The following is a 17,405-nucleotide window of genomic DNA, read 5'->3' as shown; positions in this document are numbered from 1 at the left end:
GTGAACGAGCATATTTGGCCAATTAGTCATCCTATATATATTTACGCAGACGCTCTGTATGTTTTGTCCTGGCAATACAGCCGTGTCCCCAGTTCTCTGTCTTCTCCCTATCGCGTAGTCTGGCAGGCTCACTGCAGGCGTAACCAATAGCTCGGCCACCATACAATACAACACAATCACACCATTATTCTAGTGCAGATTACTGATAAGTGGCGAAGCGACGCAACGAGCACCGCATGGTCGAGTTACTTGATGTTGTCACATACACGCGTAATTGTACCCAATCACACGTCACTGCGCCATTGGGACAACGCAAATGTGCGTGCGGCGCGTTTGGGACACATGAAAGCACTCAATATTACTATGGGGGGGCTATTCTTGGCATGACAAATGCTCAGTATGGTATAGTGTACTGACCGTACGATGATTTCGACCAATGCTGGTAGCAACGTTCATCCCATGATGCACAGGAAAAATTTATGCTCGTTCGAAAACTGATTAACTATTCCAGTATTGGATAGATAATCTGTATCCCCCTTCTCTCTCACACACTTAAGTTCGATCACTCGGGGTAGATCAGCGATTGAGGCGCGAATCTAGTGAACACAAGGTCCCTGGCTCGAACCCAGTACCGGATTTTCGTATTACTCTTGCCTGGACTTAAGTAGCCTGTCAGCATCTCAACCCTCGAACTCGGTGTGGGTTGTGTTGGAGGGAACTTTGCATCGGAAAGGTACCAGAGCTCGACGATTTTTCCGTTTATTTATTCACTTTAGGTCGATAAAGCTATCAGGATCTTTACAGATCCAACTTGATTCCATTGTCATAATTGAAACAAAAACCGCATTCCTTACTCTCCTTTGTTTGCTTGCAGACAGTCGATTTGAGCCGTTATTATCCACTACGATTGCTTGAAACGGGGCAAGATATCCTGTTTTTCTGGGTTGCTCGTATGGTTATGTTGGCCTTGCAGTTGACCAAAGTCGTTCCTTTCAAAGAGGTAAGAACGGGTGTTTTATTCTTTGGCTTGCTTGTTTCTTGCATCACGGGAGTTCATGTTGCTGCGGTATTTAGTAGCGAGAGCGCGAATTTACTGACCGGAAGGGCTGTGGTTCGAACCCGACTTCTACCGCTCAACTTCCCCTATCTGGGCTTGGTCAGCTTGACAGTTTCCCAGCCCTCGTGCTTCCTTTAGGTGGCCTGACAGCCGGACACCAAACGGGTGCTACAGCTGAACAATTATCTTTTTTATCGCCTTAATAATTACTAGCTCATATACTGTACCATATGACAACTTCCTCCAGCTTCGGACATCCGGGGGTCGAGTTGGAACGCAGTGCCTCACTCATAGGTAATTGTTTTCACTTCGGACTGTTTGCACATTGCAGCCCAATAGAAGTAGGTTCAGGAACTAATGCAGAACTTGCATGTGCTTACTATGTATTTTCGACCTGAATATGCGAGTTTCAAAAAATTATCTGAGATCATCTGAGCAACACGTTTTGCTTATGTAACGCTGTTTGTTGCTAATGTCTAGCCGGGAGGATTGTACAAGAATTTTGCACATCGGTCATGTTGTGCGCGGTTTCTACGCCAAAACCGCAGTTAGGCGCCCCCAACGGCCAGCTCACACTTGATGGGTCAGAAGGTCAGGCCGCTTGCCGGCCCATCTCTGATTGGCCTAAAATGTGGGCTCACCATCCAACCACGTTCTAAGGGTATAAACCTCATTCCATTCATTCAATAGCTATTGGCGATGTACATATTTCGTTTTGCGTAATCAGTCCCTTTAACTACACCTTTTTCAAGCCATTTTCACGCAGTTAATTTTAAGATTGCATAACTCTGATCCCACAATGAGTGTGCTTACCTGCTTACACATTTTGAACATTGGTGATTGGTACACATAGCCTGGTACTTGCCGTCAAAATGTTCCTTGTAGCATTCATTTGGGTGGTTGTTGATCTGTTCGCAGAGCTTGACACTTGACTTGCAGCCGTCGCCTCACCATTCTAGGATGGGCGGTGATGGTGACTAAAAGTCTGTCAAGCTCAGTGAACAGATGAATAGCAACCTGAACACAACCAAGCTACCAGTATTCCAACACATTTCTGGTAATCAAATTGGTTTGTTGACATCCCCTTCCATGTTAGGTCGTTCTCCACGGACTTGTTTGTGACTCTCTCGGACAAAAAATGTCGAAAAGCAAAGGGAACGTTGTTGATCCCATGGATTTGGTCCACGGTATCGGTACGCTGTCCAAGGTGAGCCATTCTCATCTGGTTCTAAATTGCCATAGAATTTTGTGTCCCATTCTTATTTGGGCTGATACATTCACAAAATCTTTTTTTACACACACACACAGACAACCGTCGGTCCGGCAATTTCTGTGATCGGTGCAGACGCTCTCCGCGCATCTTTGCTCTCTTGTACACTGTCTCAACCAAAAGTTACCTACAGTCAGGAAATTGCCTTGGATATGCGGAGGTTTTGCAACAAGGTACGTTATTTTCCCTGGATTACTAAGAATAGTAATCGTACTTATACCACACATCATAATAGGACGGGTGTAGGAGCTGAATTTAGGTGTTCAGCTAGCTTTCAGCTTGACCGTTTCCCGCTAGCATGGAGAATTCACACTGTGAAAATGTCGACTCCCATTAATCGTTCCTCTTAGAATATGAATCAAATTGGGGGGGGGGTTCTAAAGAGCTGGGGACCTATTCAGAATGTAAAAGGTCTGAATAGCCAAAGGCCATTTCCTACAGAAAGGGGGAACTGCACAGAACTTTGTCTTCCACATCTGTGACAGTGCTTCTCCTGCAATGTTCGTACCGAAGGGTATTCCAACCACCCCCCTAGATTGTTCTATTATCCCGGTGAGGAGAGAACTTGTACGTTACATCCAACATATGAAACTGAACCCATTGATTCGAGTCACTAAATGTCGCCCTAAAAGGAACACTTAATCAGGCCTAGGTAGATCCAAGTGTATGGTCGCTTTGAGACACAATCACTACAGATATTCTTACGCTTTGGTGACACTCGTTCATCGTCGTGGCGCTAAAATCGCAGGATTGACCGTCCACTTCGAGCAAGAGTAGCGATCATCACGTGTTGGTTTGCTCTCTTCGACAGAATCCATCACAAAACGGTATGTATACTCAGTAAGGTTGATTCACATGCGAGTCAGAGGACCGAAAAGTCGGAGTCAGTGGGAACAAGGTGAGCCACCGTATCTGGAATTGGAACAACCAAGCAAGCAAAAAAGGTGCCAAAGACAGAAAGGTCAATGGTCTGTTGATTTGCAAGAGCGAATCTAACTGTAAGTAGTAACAGTAACTAATTACTTTAAGTTGGCTTTCTTGTATCTTGCTGAATGGTGTAGTTGTGTCCAAAAACCGTTCAGCTGTAGCACCCTTTCGGTAGCTAGCTGCCATGCCGCCCGAAAGAAGCATGAGTCCTGGGATACTGCCAAGTCGCCCAAGCCTAGACAGAGGAAGTCGAGAGGCAGAGGTCGGGTTCGAACCAAAGAACTTCTGGTCAGTAAATTCGCGCTCCAACCACTACGCCATCAGTAAGAAGTCGTAGATGTTGTATTTGGGCGTTCTTCATTCAAGAATGCACCGTTAGAGCACCTTAAACTAGTTGTATTCCGACATGAGAAATGGATCAAACATATGGGCAAAATCTTTCAACAGAGTTCGGATTTCCGTATTGTAATGATGCGTGCGCTCAAACAAACGGGCCAACTGAAACGGAACTATTGACTTTGTTCCACCGGGCCAAAGTGACCCAAAACATCACAGAAACTAATATTTTGAAACTCTCGCCCGCGCTAGTTGTTATATGTAATTTCATAAACATGGGGAACTTGAACATTTTCTTCAATGAAGCCTAACTCGATTTACCAACGATCATGTGTATAAGGCGTCTGACTAGACTGTCCTGCTAGATGGCTTCTTGCTTGAAGCAAGCGCGATGATTGGTGGGTTGTCGGTCAGGTTAGAACACGCCACTTCGGTAGAAACTTGTTCAGCCGTTGTAATCTGTCGGTGTTAGGCTACCCAGTAGCCGTCAACCATGCTGGTCGCACCAAATGTGGGAGTTCAACTTCCAACCACGAACATGGAAATGTGCCATAGGTCTGTTTGGGTGCAACTGACCGGAATCCGTGCACTGACCGCAGAATAATAAACTAATCAAGTAAGTAGCGAAATGGATGAACGCCCCCAAAGTACTGTAACACTTCACAAGCTTATTGGGGCGATTTACAAGCGATTTCGAATCGAATCGTTCAGTTGTAGTGCCATTTCGGTGTCTAACTGCCATGCCGCCCGAAGGAAGCACGAGGGCTGGGATACTGCCAGGTTGCGCAAGCCTAGACAAGAAGTTGAGAGTCAGAAGCCGAGTTCGAACGATAGACCTTCCGGTCAGTAAATCTGCGCTGTTACCACTGAGTCATCTCGCCCCGATAGCCGCAGGATGTTTGAACCTTATAGAAATTGTGTTTAGCTTATGTCCTCATTGTTTACTGTGCAGAAGTACAGTGTACCTTCTAGAGAAATCACTTCTCGTAAAGCAGCACTTTCATACGCTTCTTGAAACGATTCCGCGGGCAACAACACCTTCCCACAGTTGAACACTTTTAGTCAGTTTCTTAGGTGAAAACGTTCCTGATACTTCCCAATCCTAGAATGAATTACTCTTAAATTTCTCGCAGAAAACCCCAATCCGCGGAAACCTATACTGTATTAGCGGTATTATCGATTAGTGACAGAGTAGTCGTTAAATAAATTCACCCAACTTTTACATACCAGCTAGATAATGCTGCTGCATACGTTTCCATTTACAGATTTGGCAAACCGCAAGATTTCTACTGATGCGTTTCAATAAGACGGATTCCAACTCTGTCTTCGATAGCTCGACAGAAGACGCATGGCGGCAGATAGCTGATAATAGCACAGTGAGTTTCTATCGCTCTCTAATTAATGAGACCGTTCATCTGCAACATGTTCGTTACCTGGCTGCCAAGACATCTGGAGAAAGCATGAAGGCTGAGATAATGCCAGGTTGTCCAAATCTCGACAGAAGAAGTCAAGATGCTAAGGTTGGGTGTGAACCACGAACTTTCCGGTCAGTAAGTTCGCTCCTTTACTGAGTTCTCGTACTCGGTGTGATGTGGCCGCTAGGCTCCTCTTCCTAGTGGTGAGGAGCGGTCATCCTGTTCAACGATGTCACCCGTTTTGGGCATACGCAACCTCCGTCCCAATGGGAGTACAGTTCCATTATATTGTTTTCTGTTGGCATCTTTTGCGTTTCAAAGTGGTTGCGTATGATACATTCTTGTGACAGAACAAGAAATATGCCCTCAGCCAAGCAACCCACTTTGATTCAGGCCAACTCCTAGGTCGGTAGAAACTCCGGGCAGTTCGCTAACGGTTTCGCCCTATTTCGGGTTCATCGGAAATGCCCATTAGCTGAATCTCCTTCAATTCTGTTTCCTATTTGTGTTGTTAATGGGATACTCAGCTGTAGGTTACGTGAGTGGTTGTTGATCTGTTCGCCGAGCTTGGCAGTTGGGGGTGAGTGGCCCATTCCACCCTGCACGTCACCTCGATTGGAGATGAAACGTTTGCAATCCAGCTGCCAAGCTCGGCGAACAGACCAACAACCAAGCAGCGCACCCGAGCTACCTACATTCCACAACATTGCCGGCTATCTAAATGTTAGAAACGAGATCCAGGCAATTTCCAGCTGAGTCAAGATTATTGTAGGGTTACTTTGGTTTGACCACATTTCGCAACACGATAATACGGAATTCTGTCTACTTTACCTGAGCTACAAGGGAAAGTACGACAGAGATGTGATGAGTAGTTGTGGAAACGATAATTTGGAAGTTGTACACGGCTCAAAAGTATCCACTGACTGCCTTTTCTGCTTTCGGCGTCTTGCACAGTGATTGGTGAATCATGTGCAGTGTTCCCCGTTAATTAGGTGACAAGAAAAATTGGTGCATGAAGGGATCAATTCAAGACTGTGAATCTTTTCTATCTCTGATCGTCGGATTTGTGCATTTCTTTGTGCAGATGTCAAGCGAGATGGCTCAACTGGTTAGAGCGCGAATTTACTGACCGGAAGGTCCGTGGTTCGAACCCGACCTCCGCCACTCGACTTCCCCTGTCTAGGCTTGGGCAACCTGACAGTATCCCAGCCCTCGTGCTTCCTTCGGGTGGCATGGCAGCTAGGCACCGAAAGGGCGCTACAGCTGAACGATTATTATTATTATTATTATACTCAGCTGTAGGTTACGTGAGTGGTTGTTGGCAGTGGGGTTGAGTGGCCCATTCCACCCTGCACGTCACCTCGATTGGTGATGAAACGTTTGCAATCCAGCTGCCAAGCTCGGCGAACAGACCAACAACCAAGCAGCGCACCCGAGCTACCTACATTCCACAACATTGCCGGCTATCTAAATGTTAGAAACGAGATCCAGGCAATTTCCAGCTGAGTCAAGATTATTGTAGGGTTACTTTGGTTTGACCACATTCCGCAACACGATAATACGGAATTCTGTCCACTTTACCTGAGCTACAAGGGAAAGTACGACAGAGATGTGATGAGTAGTTGTGGAAACGATAATTTGGAAGTTGTACACGGCTCAAAAGTATCCACTGACTGCCTTTTCTGCTTTCGGCGTCTTGCACAGTGATTGGTGAATCATGTGCAGTGTTCCCCGTTAATTAGGTGACAAGAAAAATTGGTGCATGAAGGGATCAATTCAAGACTGTGAATCTTTTCTATCTCTGATCGTCGGATTTGTGCATTTCTTTGTGCAGATGTCAAGCGAGATGGCTCAACTGGTTAGAGCGCGAATTTACTGACCGGAAGGTCCGTGGTTCGAACCCGACCTCTGCCTCTCGACTTCTCCGGGTCTTGGCTTGGGCAACTTGACAGTATCCCAGCCCTCGTGCTTCCATTGGATAGCATGGCAGCTAGCTACCGAAAGGGTGTTACAGCTGAACGATTTTTTTGTGTATAAGCTGATGGCAGTTCTACTCTCCAGCACAATTTTGACCTTCTCCCTTCGCATATTTCCAAGACATTTGGTTTTTTGTTGACTTCGATCCTCGGCAACTAGGAGCACAATGAAACCAGTATGAGATTGTCCCGAAAACCGGCACGTTTTGCTTTCCCTTCTAGCTTCAGAACCCAAAGTACTAACCAAATCTGTCTCAAAATACTTTCCTTCGCTATTCGTTCGCATGTTAGTATGGGGAACGCTACATTGTTACTAATTTTAGATTCCGCTGTTAACCTATATGTTCGTTTAGATTCATTACTTGTGTTTGGCGTACTGTGGTTGACAAGTGCATTCAAAATGATACCCTCTCCCATGACCTGTCCTCTTCCTCTGTTCGCATCCCTTAGTTGTGGAAAGCATGTTCTTTTCATTTCAAAAGCATCTTGCATACCGCAGTCTGACAAACTACTCGCAGAACCCTGAATTAGCCGAATTTTCAATAGATATTTAGCGGATTTTCTTCACCAAGGTACTGTAACTCACATGTTCTTAATTCTCGTCAGTCGACTTGGGTCGGAACAGAATGGATGTGATGTATGGACGTCCCGTGCAAGGGTTACTTGCTTCAGAGAGTGACCATCATCCGAGCCAACAAAAATCTGGGTTCTCTTCGTTGATATTTTATAACTCTACCATAGGGGTCGTTCAACGTAGGCTATAAGTAAGGTCTGTGGAGCATTTTCAGGCGGGCACTCGGTTCTGCACTCTCGCTTAACGTGTACTCTCGTATTTTGGTTCTTGCACACTGTTATCTGTAGTTCATTAACGTCTCATCTCACAGGACCTGAGCCTGGCTGATCGTTGGCTCATTGGCAGGCTATCGACACTTGTCAGGCAAATAAATTACTCTTGGGCCGGAGAATCGGATCTCCTCGAACAAACCGGACTTGAGCCGTTCAACCTCTCTTTTGGAGTCAATCAATTGCGTCTCTGGTGGATGGAAGATCTATGTTCTGTGTATTTGGAGATTCTGAAGTTCCGGGAGACAAGTGAGGTTTTCTTTCCCGAAATTAATAATTAAAATCTGGTGCAGTACTCACTACTTAAATCAACTCTCCTAATCGGCTGAGTAGTATTGTTCCCAGATATCATAATTAAATCTGGTGCAGTACTCACTACTTAAATCAACTCTCCTAATCGGCTGAGTAGTATTGTTCCCAGATCTTCTTAGTCACGTTTTTGTCAGTCCCGAATACACCATAGACGTTCTCTGAAACAATTAACAAACAGATGCACTGGCGTGTCTGCGTCCCTCTTAGCTAGAGGACAATCAGAAAGAGCGCAACGCCAAACTCCACAATATGACACCAGGCTACCTGAGGATCGATGGAACCGGGTGGTTTGCTGCATTACACGGCATAGATGAAGCTAGGAGACGGTGTGATTTGTAGTATGCATCCATAACCTAGAACACGCTGTATCTCGTTGGTGCTCCAACGAGTATGACTTTCGATTGGGTTACGTTGAAGTTGGTAAGCATTAGACCCCACTTCATGATTGTCCGGTCAGTACGAAATTATCTCACTCTTCATGGATTGTAGCTTGGCACTAAACGTTTATCGTCATTCAACTGTAGTAATACACTTTCAGTGCCTAACCACCATGTCACCCAAAAGAAGCACGAGGACTGGGATACTGCAGGTTGCTCAAGCCTAGACAGGGGAAGTTGGGAGGCAGAGGTCGGGTTCGAACGACGGACTTTCCGATCAGTACATTTGCGCCCTAACCACTGACTCATCTTGCCCTAAACGGTTACCCCGAGTGGTTAGGTTAATCTGACCGACAACAGATGGATTTGAACGAAACACTAGGATTTGAAGGATAGGAGTGCGGAAAAGTAGATGCTAGTTAAGCACCAGTATGTAGTTTTAGTGTGTTACTGTCAATGATGATGGTGAAGGTGGCCACAGTGAGGAAGCTCTGATCTGAATTCCGTCAAGACCATGTATGCATTTAATCGTTGTATTCTAAACAAAACCACGAGAGCTGGAACAACGGGGAGGCTTCGTTAGCATTGCTGTATAGCTCGAGATAGCTCAGTGGTTGAGGCGTGGAACTGCTAATCGGAAGGTTCGTAGCTCGAACCCAACCTCAGCAACTCGACTGCTCCCGACCATATCTCGGCCCTCGTGCTTCTTTCAGGTTACATGGCAGCTGGGCACCGAAAAGGTGAACGATCTGTCCCTCTAGCAAAGCTGTAAGAGTGTAAATAGGTATATACAAGGTATATGTGTATACTAAAGTATGAATACAAACCTAACTCCAGTTTGTTCGATGATTCCTGCTGGACTTGATGTTTGCTTTGAATTTCCGTAGCCTGTTCCAAAGTCTTTATCAAGAGTCGGTGGTCCGCTTTCCCAGATAAACAAGCATAGAAGAAAGGAGACTTCCTTGGAAGTTTAATTGTGTTATAATTACTTGAGAAGAATCTGTGCAAATGGATAGCGACTGCATATCCGTCCCGAAGATACGACCATGTTCAGGTGTAAGCAGTAAGCTGAGCGAGTTTGGCGTATCGAATGCGATAGAATGACCCAGCAGTATCAGCTTGTACGAAGTGATATGTTTGTGTGCGAACCCTTACTGATGATCACTCCGCATCTGGAAGAATTAGTCTATCTATGGTGATTACGATGTGAAACCGACACCGAATGAGACGTGAATGGCTGAAGTGGTCCGTTTTACTACCCAACTTCACCTTTTTTGGCTTGGAATTCATCGTCTTCGTCGCTACGGGCGATGTTATTCTCTCCGTCCTCCTTTTGCAGCCAAAACAAACCGTAGTGATGTGTCCCTGCGAATCGCCCTGACCGCCATCGAAACTGCCCTATATGTTCTTCATCCAATCATGCCACATTTGACAGAAGTAATCTGGCAAGAACTGAAGTACCCGGTTCTCTCAGTCGAGCGGCGATCAATTGCCTTGCAGCCCTTCCCATCCCCTTCTTGGGTAAGTCATGAGTCTATAACTGCTCGATCACAGAAGCCGTTTCAAAGGTTACCGGTGCTCGGTTCTTTCGAGAGACTCAACCGGAACCCAGCTGAATCTCTCGTTTATGATGTTCTCGCGATATTTCAAATATCGTAGCGGCTGAAATATGAGGCGGCCTGGTGTAGCACATTTAGTTGCTTGAGAACATCATAAACGAGAGATTCAGCTGGGTTCTGGGTGAGTCTCTCGAAAGAACCGACCACCGGTAACCTTTGAAACGGCTTCTGTGATCGAGCAGTTATAGACTCATGACTTACCCAAGAAGGGGATGGGAAGGGCTGCAAGGCAATTGATCGCCGCTCGACTGAGAGAACCGGGTACTTCAGTTCTTGCCAGATTACTTCTGTCAAATGTGGCATGATTGGATGAAGAACATATAGGATTTCCGTATCACCTGCATTTTTTGTTACAGTTTCCCCCGTCATTGAGTTTTTCCTCCACTCTGGACGACCAAATGAAATCCCTGCTTTCTTTGGCATCAAATGTGAAGTCCTGGCGACCTCTGTTGAGACGATCAAATGTGGAGCGGTCAAACGAACCGTCATTGTATTTATTCAGTGCCGAAGGAATCCCCCGACCGGATGAAGTCGAAGTCCTGACAGCATTAACTCGGGTTCCGTGCGTAACTGACGCAGAATCCTTGCCTGTGCATAGAATTTCCCTAAAATTGTCAGAAGATTCTCCATGGCAGTTAGTCCTGAGTACGGAGGTGAGTTAGATTTGGCGACTGGTTCTCCCCGTGTTCGAGCTACGTGTTATGAGTAGTTTCTGAATCCACTGCATTTGTCCCCAATCGGTCCCGTTCGAAAATCCCCATTCCGCCCAGATGCGACTATCCTAGTGAGTCTACATCAGACCTAAAGGTACCGCTCTTATCATAATTTTTTGGTGATCAAGATTTGAAATCCAGATATCTGACACGCGAAAGAAGTGTGAATTTACTTGAAAATCCATCAAATCCTGCAGTGATCGCGTAAATTTGACAACATCTAGTTGGACCAAAAGTCATTCAAAATTCCATAGCCATCCACAACCGACCAAAAAACGTTTATCAAGCTTAAGTGTCCGTAACGATGTCTAACTTAGAAGTTCTCACTGGTGGGTCAATCGATCGATGCAGTCAGAAAAGCCCCTGGGTCGTCGTGGGAGCCCTCGGACTAACCAGTCACGTCATACAAAACGTGAACGTCTTCACCTGTTCGGACGTGATAATACGGATGCCTATATTGTATCTTGGTGAAAAAGCGGGGGCACGCTTGCTTCGCGTGTCAGATGTCCGAAGTTCAACTTCCATCATGGCTCGTTACGTGTGCCGCAGCTAGTGATCTCTGGTAAGAACGGAACTAGAGTCCAGTTAGTTCTTCCCCGGACTAACCGGAATAGTCTTGTCAGGATGAGGACTAAATTGTCCAGACGAACTCGACGTAATCAGCTGACTCCCCTGTTCAAAACAACGGCAGCATGTGAAATCGTGCCGAACCACATGTTCTGCCTCATGCGGTGCGAAATTCCAGGTTTTCGGTTCTAATCGACTTCGGTTTCGATCTCAAGCTTAGGATTTTTCAAGCTACCACATTTTTGGTCTCATTCCGCAAATGGGGATATAGTGAAAACCCACCTGCATGATTGCCTTTTTGTTTACAATCTAGACCCTAAGTTAGGTTTGACGTGATCCCCAACCACATCAGTTGCAAGAGCAGGGTTTCTTGGCACTCATATTGACCATGAGTCAACCACAACTAACTAGCGAGATCGGCGAGTCACTTCGAGTCACTTTATCGTCAACCCACTCGTGGGGACGGTGTTACAACTTTTTCGGCTCATATCCCAAATCATCTTGAACTAAACCAGATCCACTGTAGGCCTGGATCCCTGTAACTAAAACACGGTTCTCGGCTATGGGCTTGCTTTCTTCTTTTTGGTAGACCTTTTTCACTATTGTCATTCCAACCAAGTCGATATCACGGCTTGGTCTCGGTGGATTCGGGGGTTGTAAGCTCAATAGTGGCAAATCAGGTGCTCCTCGACTGGGCCGTATGGTCAGTGGTGTGAGCTCGGCAGCTGAGTGTGGGCATGACAACCGAATGGAAGACGCACCACAAGCCCCTCTTGTCATCAAACAGCAGCATTGAATTACACACGCACTTGGTCTTGATAGGATTGATTGATAAACTATCCACTCACTGCACAACCCAGCTTCATAATGCTGCCGAAGTTCGAGTACAAACGAACACTGATTTTCAATGTATCGAGATATAATTGCAGTTTGGGTGCGTTTACTGGTGGTTCATCAGATAGCCCTTGATCTGTTCGCCAAGTCCATCAATTGAATTGCAAACGTTTCGGTCCCAGCTCGCCGAGCCCGGTGAACAGATCAACGGCCAGCCACCAGCGAACATTGGCTATGGAGTTCTGAACCGATAACATGGTATGCGGTCGACGGTGTTGAATGACGGGTAAAAAAAATACGGCTGTGTTGAGCGAACTGTTTGAAGCGTTCAGGATTGTGAGCCGTCTTCTCTCTAGCCTCGCACGATTTCGAATGAAAAGAGATAGGCTATTAGGTCGTACAACATTCTGTTGCGTGCGATCACTGATTTTCTACGACGTCATGTGTTGTAAGCTGTCCTCATGGTTCATGTCGGTTCATGTCGCCAAAATTGAAACTCACCGATTGCTACATAGGCATATTGCGTTTCAGGTTACCTCTTTTCCATAGCATGCGTCAGCTGCAAAAAATGACTGTTCAGCTGGCATGCCATTTCAATGCATAGCTACGGTACAACTCAAGGGAGACACGGGCACAAGTTCGCCCCGAACTTGGATTAATTTGTATGTGCGTACTGTAGTTATCGTTCATTCCCATTTTCAATTGGTGTAAACGAGAGATCAGGATGAGTTTCAAATGAAATTCTCGGTATGTTAGACTGACCAATGACCAGAACTCTAATCTCGAACTGATTAAGAACTTTTGGGATGAAGTGGTATAACAGGCGTACACAACGGTGCACACCCCATTGCTATTTGGGAATCGAATGGGGAATATTGGTCAAATTTCATAAAGGAAACTACTCACAAGGTTGCTGAAAACTCTCCGACAACCCACAACCGGTTTCGCCCTTCCTGGGGCTCATCAGTTAGGCACAGTCCCCGAGTTTCCGTCAATCTTGGTCAAATGGTTACATAATGTATCGCGAAACAACTTATGAAGTTTTTGGACTGAAATTTTCAAAATTAACCATTGAAAGTTGTCTGGATGTGGCGGTATCCTAGGGCGGTCCCATATATATTTCTGGTGCTTGTTTTCCGCTCTTTGTTACCTGGCTGTTCGGGGAGCTGCTCAGTATGTGCACAGTGGAATGGAATTTCCGAAGGCTATGACGTGTCCCTGATAGATTAAAGTAGTCATTATTCCATACTTTTCCGCCAGCGGTATGATTGCTCCAGTGGGCAATGAAATTTGGTGAGGGGCAAAAATATGAACGTAGATCAGAATGGTTTTTGGTTTGAGTACATACGCGACATTTTGGCGCAAAAATTTTTTCTATAGAGGAAAATGTCGGTAGCTCAGGTAGCGTAGATGGTTGTTGGCTTNCGATTGGTAGTGATACGTTTGCAAACAAATTGCCCAGTTCAGCAAAAGGTTTCATTTCCTCCCAAAGGTTTTGCAGCTAAGGGCATTGTTGGGCTAATGGGCACCGTTCGGGCACGCTTTCTGACCCCGTCGTTCCATTTCGTGCATTCATGATGAGATTATGGTATTCAAAAAAAGCACTGAGTCCCGTATACATATAGTTGGATTGAGCGAATGAAATCTTATATTCAGCCAGATTGACTCAAAAAATGAATGCACCTATCATAAACGAGAGATTCAGTTGAGTCTCCGTGAAAACCAAATTGATTTACAAATGAGTGTATTTCCCGAAAACAATTCAATTTGGGTTCAGGTAGAACGTAAGGTTGACGGAAACTCGGGGACTGCGCCTACCTGATGATCCCCAAGAAGGGCGAAACCGGTCGTGGGCTGTCGAAGAGTTTTCAGCAACCTTGTGAGTAGTTTCCTTTATGAATGCACATAGAACTGGAACTTTATCAGATATGTCGTTCGTTTTTTCCCATATTACACCACATACTACTGATTGGCAAAACGTCCCCCTCTGGCTGCGTGCGCGTGTGTGTGCAGCTTTTACATTTCCGTCTTCTCCACAAAATTTCAGTTGTTTGACCTCCAGTGGACACAAAACGAATTGCAGCAACGAGTGGACTCCCTATGCAAACGACGTGCTCAGCTAGTCGAACAGGAGTCAAAAAACGATTCGGAACAGCATATCCGTGCCCGACAACAAAAGGTGTGTTTTGCTTACAACTTGGCAGTTCCTTTTGATCCTGTGTGAACCCACTCGATCTGGTGGAAGACGCGTCTCCTCGTTCACACTGTGCCCTGTTGTCATTGTCGTTGTCAGACAAGCGCCATGAATGATTAAGGACTTCATGGTGATTCCCCCTTTGTATTTTCCGGTGTAGGACTGAATCAGGAATTGAATTGCCTGTCTATCTCCCGTTCTATGGTGAATGTTGATCGTTTTCAGTTCCTGTGTGAATCTCCTACAGGGCCCTAGAAATTTACCACTACGACTGGGACTGAATGAGCTGAGAATTGAGATTCGTGCGCTAAGAATTCTTGTTTTTGTGAAGTGAACAACAGGTACACGTTCTTTGGTATCACACGATCAAAGTGTGCTTACTTTGACATGTGGATGTCATTCCGAGGTGGGGACACCCATTCTGGGATTCGAACCCGGGTCGTTGATAGTTATGAAGCGATTGGCTCACGGGTGTCAGTGACATTCATGCTGTCAGTGTCCATCCAGATTTTCTGACTGAGTGCTGATGGCTTAGGCCTCTCCGAAGCTCCTTATAGGTTGGCCCTAGGTAGTCCTCGCTATCCCATCATAAGGCTCTATTGGAATACACTGACGTGGTTACACGGCAGTGAAACACCAGTGTTCGCTCTCACACAGTGACCTTCAATCTCACAACGCATATTCGTTTCCACATTGGTAAGGCCTATTACTTTGGGAGCGGGGAACGTACCGTATTCTACACCCCAAGACTTCAAAAATTTAGTGTTTCCTCTCGATTGAATCACCATGACTAATTTTTTGGTTCTATGGATTGGATTGTCTGTTTATCAAGAACGGTTTACCATCTTTTCTCAAACTGAGTCAATTCCTCATTTTCCTTCTTTTTCCGTTTTCAGATCCTTTCACTTGATGAACGCCTATCTGCCTTGGCTCACCAGCTGCATGCGTTCACGAGCCGATACTGAATGTGTAGATATTCTTTCTATTTTGAGGTGTTGAACCCTTGGTCTACATAAATAAAAACGTTATATATTAGCACTCAACTGTCCGCAGGCGATCTTTTCTGTTTATTCGACTTGAGCTCTAAACTTTACGAGCGGTGAACAACCATTGAGTTGGAGGATTTGATGTGTTCCACCACGAAGAGACTGAACCTTGCCATGGTTTTACAGTTTGCGCACCTCAGCAACCCATTGAGCTATACTGGAGGGTGTCCCTGTGACACTTGCAGATTGGTCGATGGTGAAAAGTCTGACGAACACAGTCTCCCGGTTCTCCAGGTTGGGGGTTGGAACATGTATGTGCTTGCGCCGTAGAAATGGCAATGCATTTGCATTTCCTGCCAAACACCGCTGACTTGCGGTTAGGCTTTTGAGCCAAAGGCTTTGGTTGATGATCCTTATCGTCCTCCTGTCTAGGTGTGGGCGCCCTGGAAGTATCCCAGCCCACGTACAACCATGAATTGGGTTGTACGGCAGTGAAGCACAAAGGTTCCTCATACTATCATTAATCTATAAGTATGTCAGGAAGAGTAATTTCACAAGATGAGTAAAATTTTCATCTAGAAATTCGTTACTCAAGCAACCAGTCAATACGTGACTACGTGATGTGATTTCTGTGATTGATGAATGAGCGATATTTTATCCTGTCCAAGTGAGCGCTGTTCACACTGCCAAGCGGTTAGGCGTTCAACCACTCGCCCGAAGCTGCAGTAGGGAGTTTCGTGAGAAGCACACTGCTGATGCTCCTCGGCTTTACCTCTTAGATTGGCCTCACTGACTGGACGAGAACTCAACTGAAAGTCGCCGAACCTCTTCACGCTACGACCACTCAGCAATATGTCAAAATGTCGGTAGCTCTGATACGTTTATTGGTTGTTGATCTGTTCTCCAACTTGGCCGTGTACAACCGTTGATATCCCCTTGATGGTTGACGAAACGTTTGCAAGCTAACTGCCAAGTTCGGGGAACAGATCGTTTAGCCGCCTGATCAACAACCAGTAAGCGGACGACTGTTTCCGAAGATGACTCAAAAATTTGAAAGTGAACCAGGGCGTATACTTGTACAGGCAGTTTTCGAAACGGTAATCGCTTGAATAGCAATCGAGTCACGTGATTGAACTGGCGATTCTCAGCTGGTTGATTGTGGTCAACGTGGTCTTGTTGATTGACTTGATAGCTCTTGGGTACGGGTTGATGGTTTTTCATGCCCGACTGCGCTCCACTCACCTTTGACCTATTGGTAGAACCCCCTTTGCCTTGAGGATTAGGCTGGCTTATAACTTGTGGAAAACTGGAGGTTTCTGGTTGAGTTCCGTTCTCTACGTGCACAACCGATTCACCCAGACTATGCCGAGTTTTACTCAGAACCTTCAAGGTTGTGGTAAAAATAAAACAAATTTTTGGGTCTACATCCAACATATTAGTAAAGTTTGATAACTGAATCTTTTGGTAGTACAAGTCGATTCGCAAATGAGTGGGGCGAGATGACCCAAGTGGTTGGAGCGTCAATTTACTAACCGGAAGGTCCGTGATTCGAACCCGACCTCTTCCGCTCGACTTCCCCTGTCTAGGCTTGGGCAACCTGACAGTATCCCAGCTCTCGTGCAACCTTTCGGGGGCATGGCGGTTAGGCACCGAAAGGGTGCTAAAGCTGAAGGATTTTCTAATCACTCTTCTGGCATACTTTGATGTTCGAATAGGGATCGACCTTGAGCGCCTGTCAGTTGAGCTTCCCCCCTCTCCCAAGAAAACGAAACCATTGGGAATGATTGTTCATCTTAGAGGTATTCATATCAAGAAAAGCACTCCGATAACTTGAGCCTTGCTCCTACTGAAACCTGAAACGGTTTTGGTAGAATATACCATAAACAGGAAATTCAGTTGGATCTTTCGCCAACATCAAATTAGCTTTCAAATGAACTTTCATCTCCACGAATTGTCATGTCAGCCAACACTTATCTTGT

The 17,405-nt window shown here is 45.7% G+C and overlaps 1 protein-coding gene across 1 annotated transcript in view; it reads left to right on the top strand.

The window, feature by feature from the left end:
• Positions 1 to 15,476, top strand: part of T265_15582 (hypothetical protein) — a gene marked incomplete at both ends in the record, with an annotated part of 98,134 nt that extends 82,658 nt beyond the window's left edge. Inside the window, 9 exons of the mRNA XM_009178674.1 lie at positions 875 to 1,000; positions 2,154 to 2,264; positions 2,366 to 2,500; positions 4,856 to 5,140; positions 7,866 to 8,073; positions 9,853 to 10,034; positions 10,489 to 10,785; positions 14,294 to 14,425; positions 15,337 to 15,476. Coding sequence (XP_009176938.1) covers positions 875 to 1,000; positions 2,154 to 2,264; positions 2,366 to 2,500; positions 4,856 to 5,140; positions 7,866 to 8,073; positions 9,853 to 10,034; positions 10,489 to 10,785; positions 14,294 to 14,425; positions 15,337 to 15,405 — 1,545 coding nt within the window. The remainder of the gene's footprint in view (positions 1 to 874; positions 1,001 to 2,153; positions 2,265 to 2,365; positions 2,501 to 4,855; positions 5,141 to 7,865; positions 8,074 to 9,852; positions 10,035 to 10,488; positions 10,786 to 14,293; positions 14,426 to 15,336) is intronic.
• Between the last annotated feature and the right edge of the window lie 1,929 nt (positions 15,477 to 17,405).

Source organism: Opisthorchis viverrini, assembly GCF_000715545.1.
Source record: "Opisthorchis viverrini unplaced genomic scaffold opera_v5_629, whole genome shotgun sequence".
NCBI lineage: Eukaryota > Metazoa > Platyhelminthes > Trematoda > Opisthorchiida > Opisthorchiidae > Opisthorchis > Opisthorchis viverrini.
Note: the sequence above shows the minus strand (reverse complement) of the source record. Positions and strands in the feature narration are given on the sequence as shown.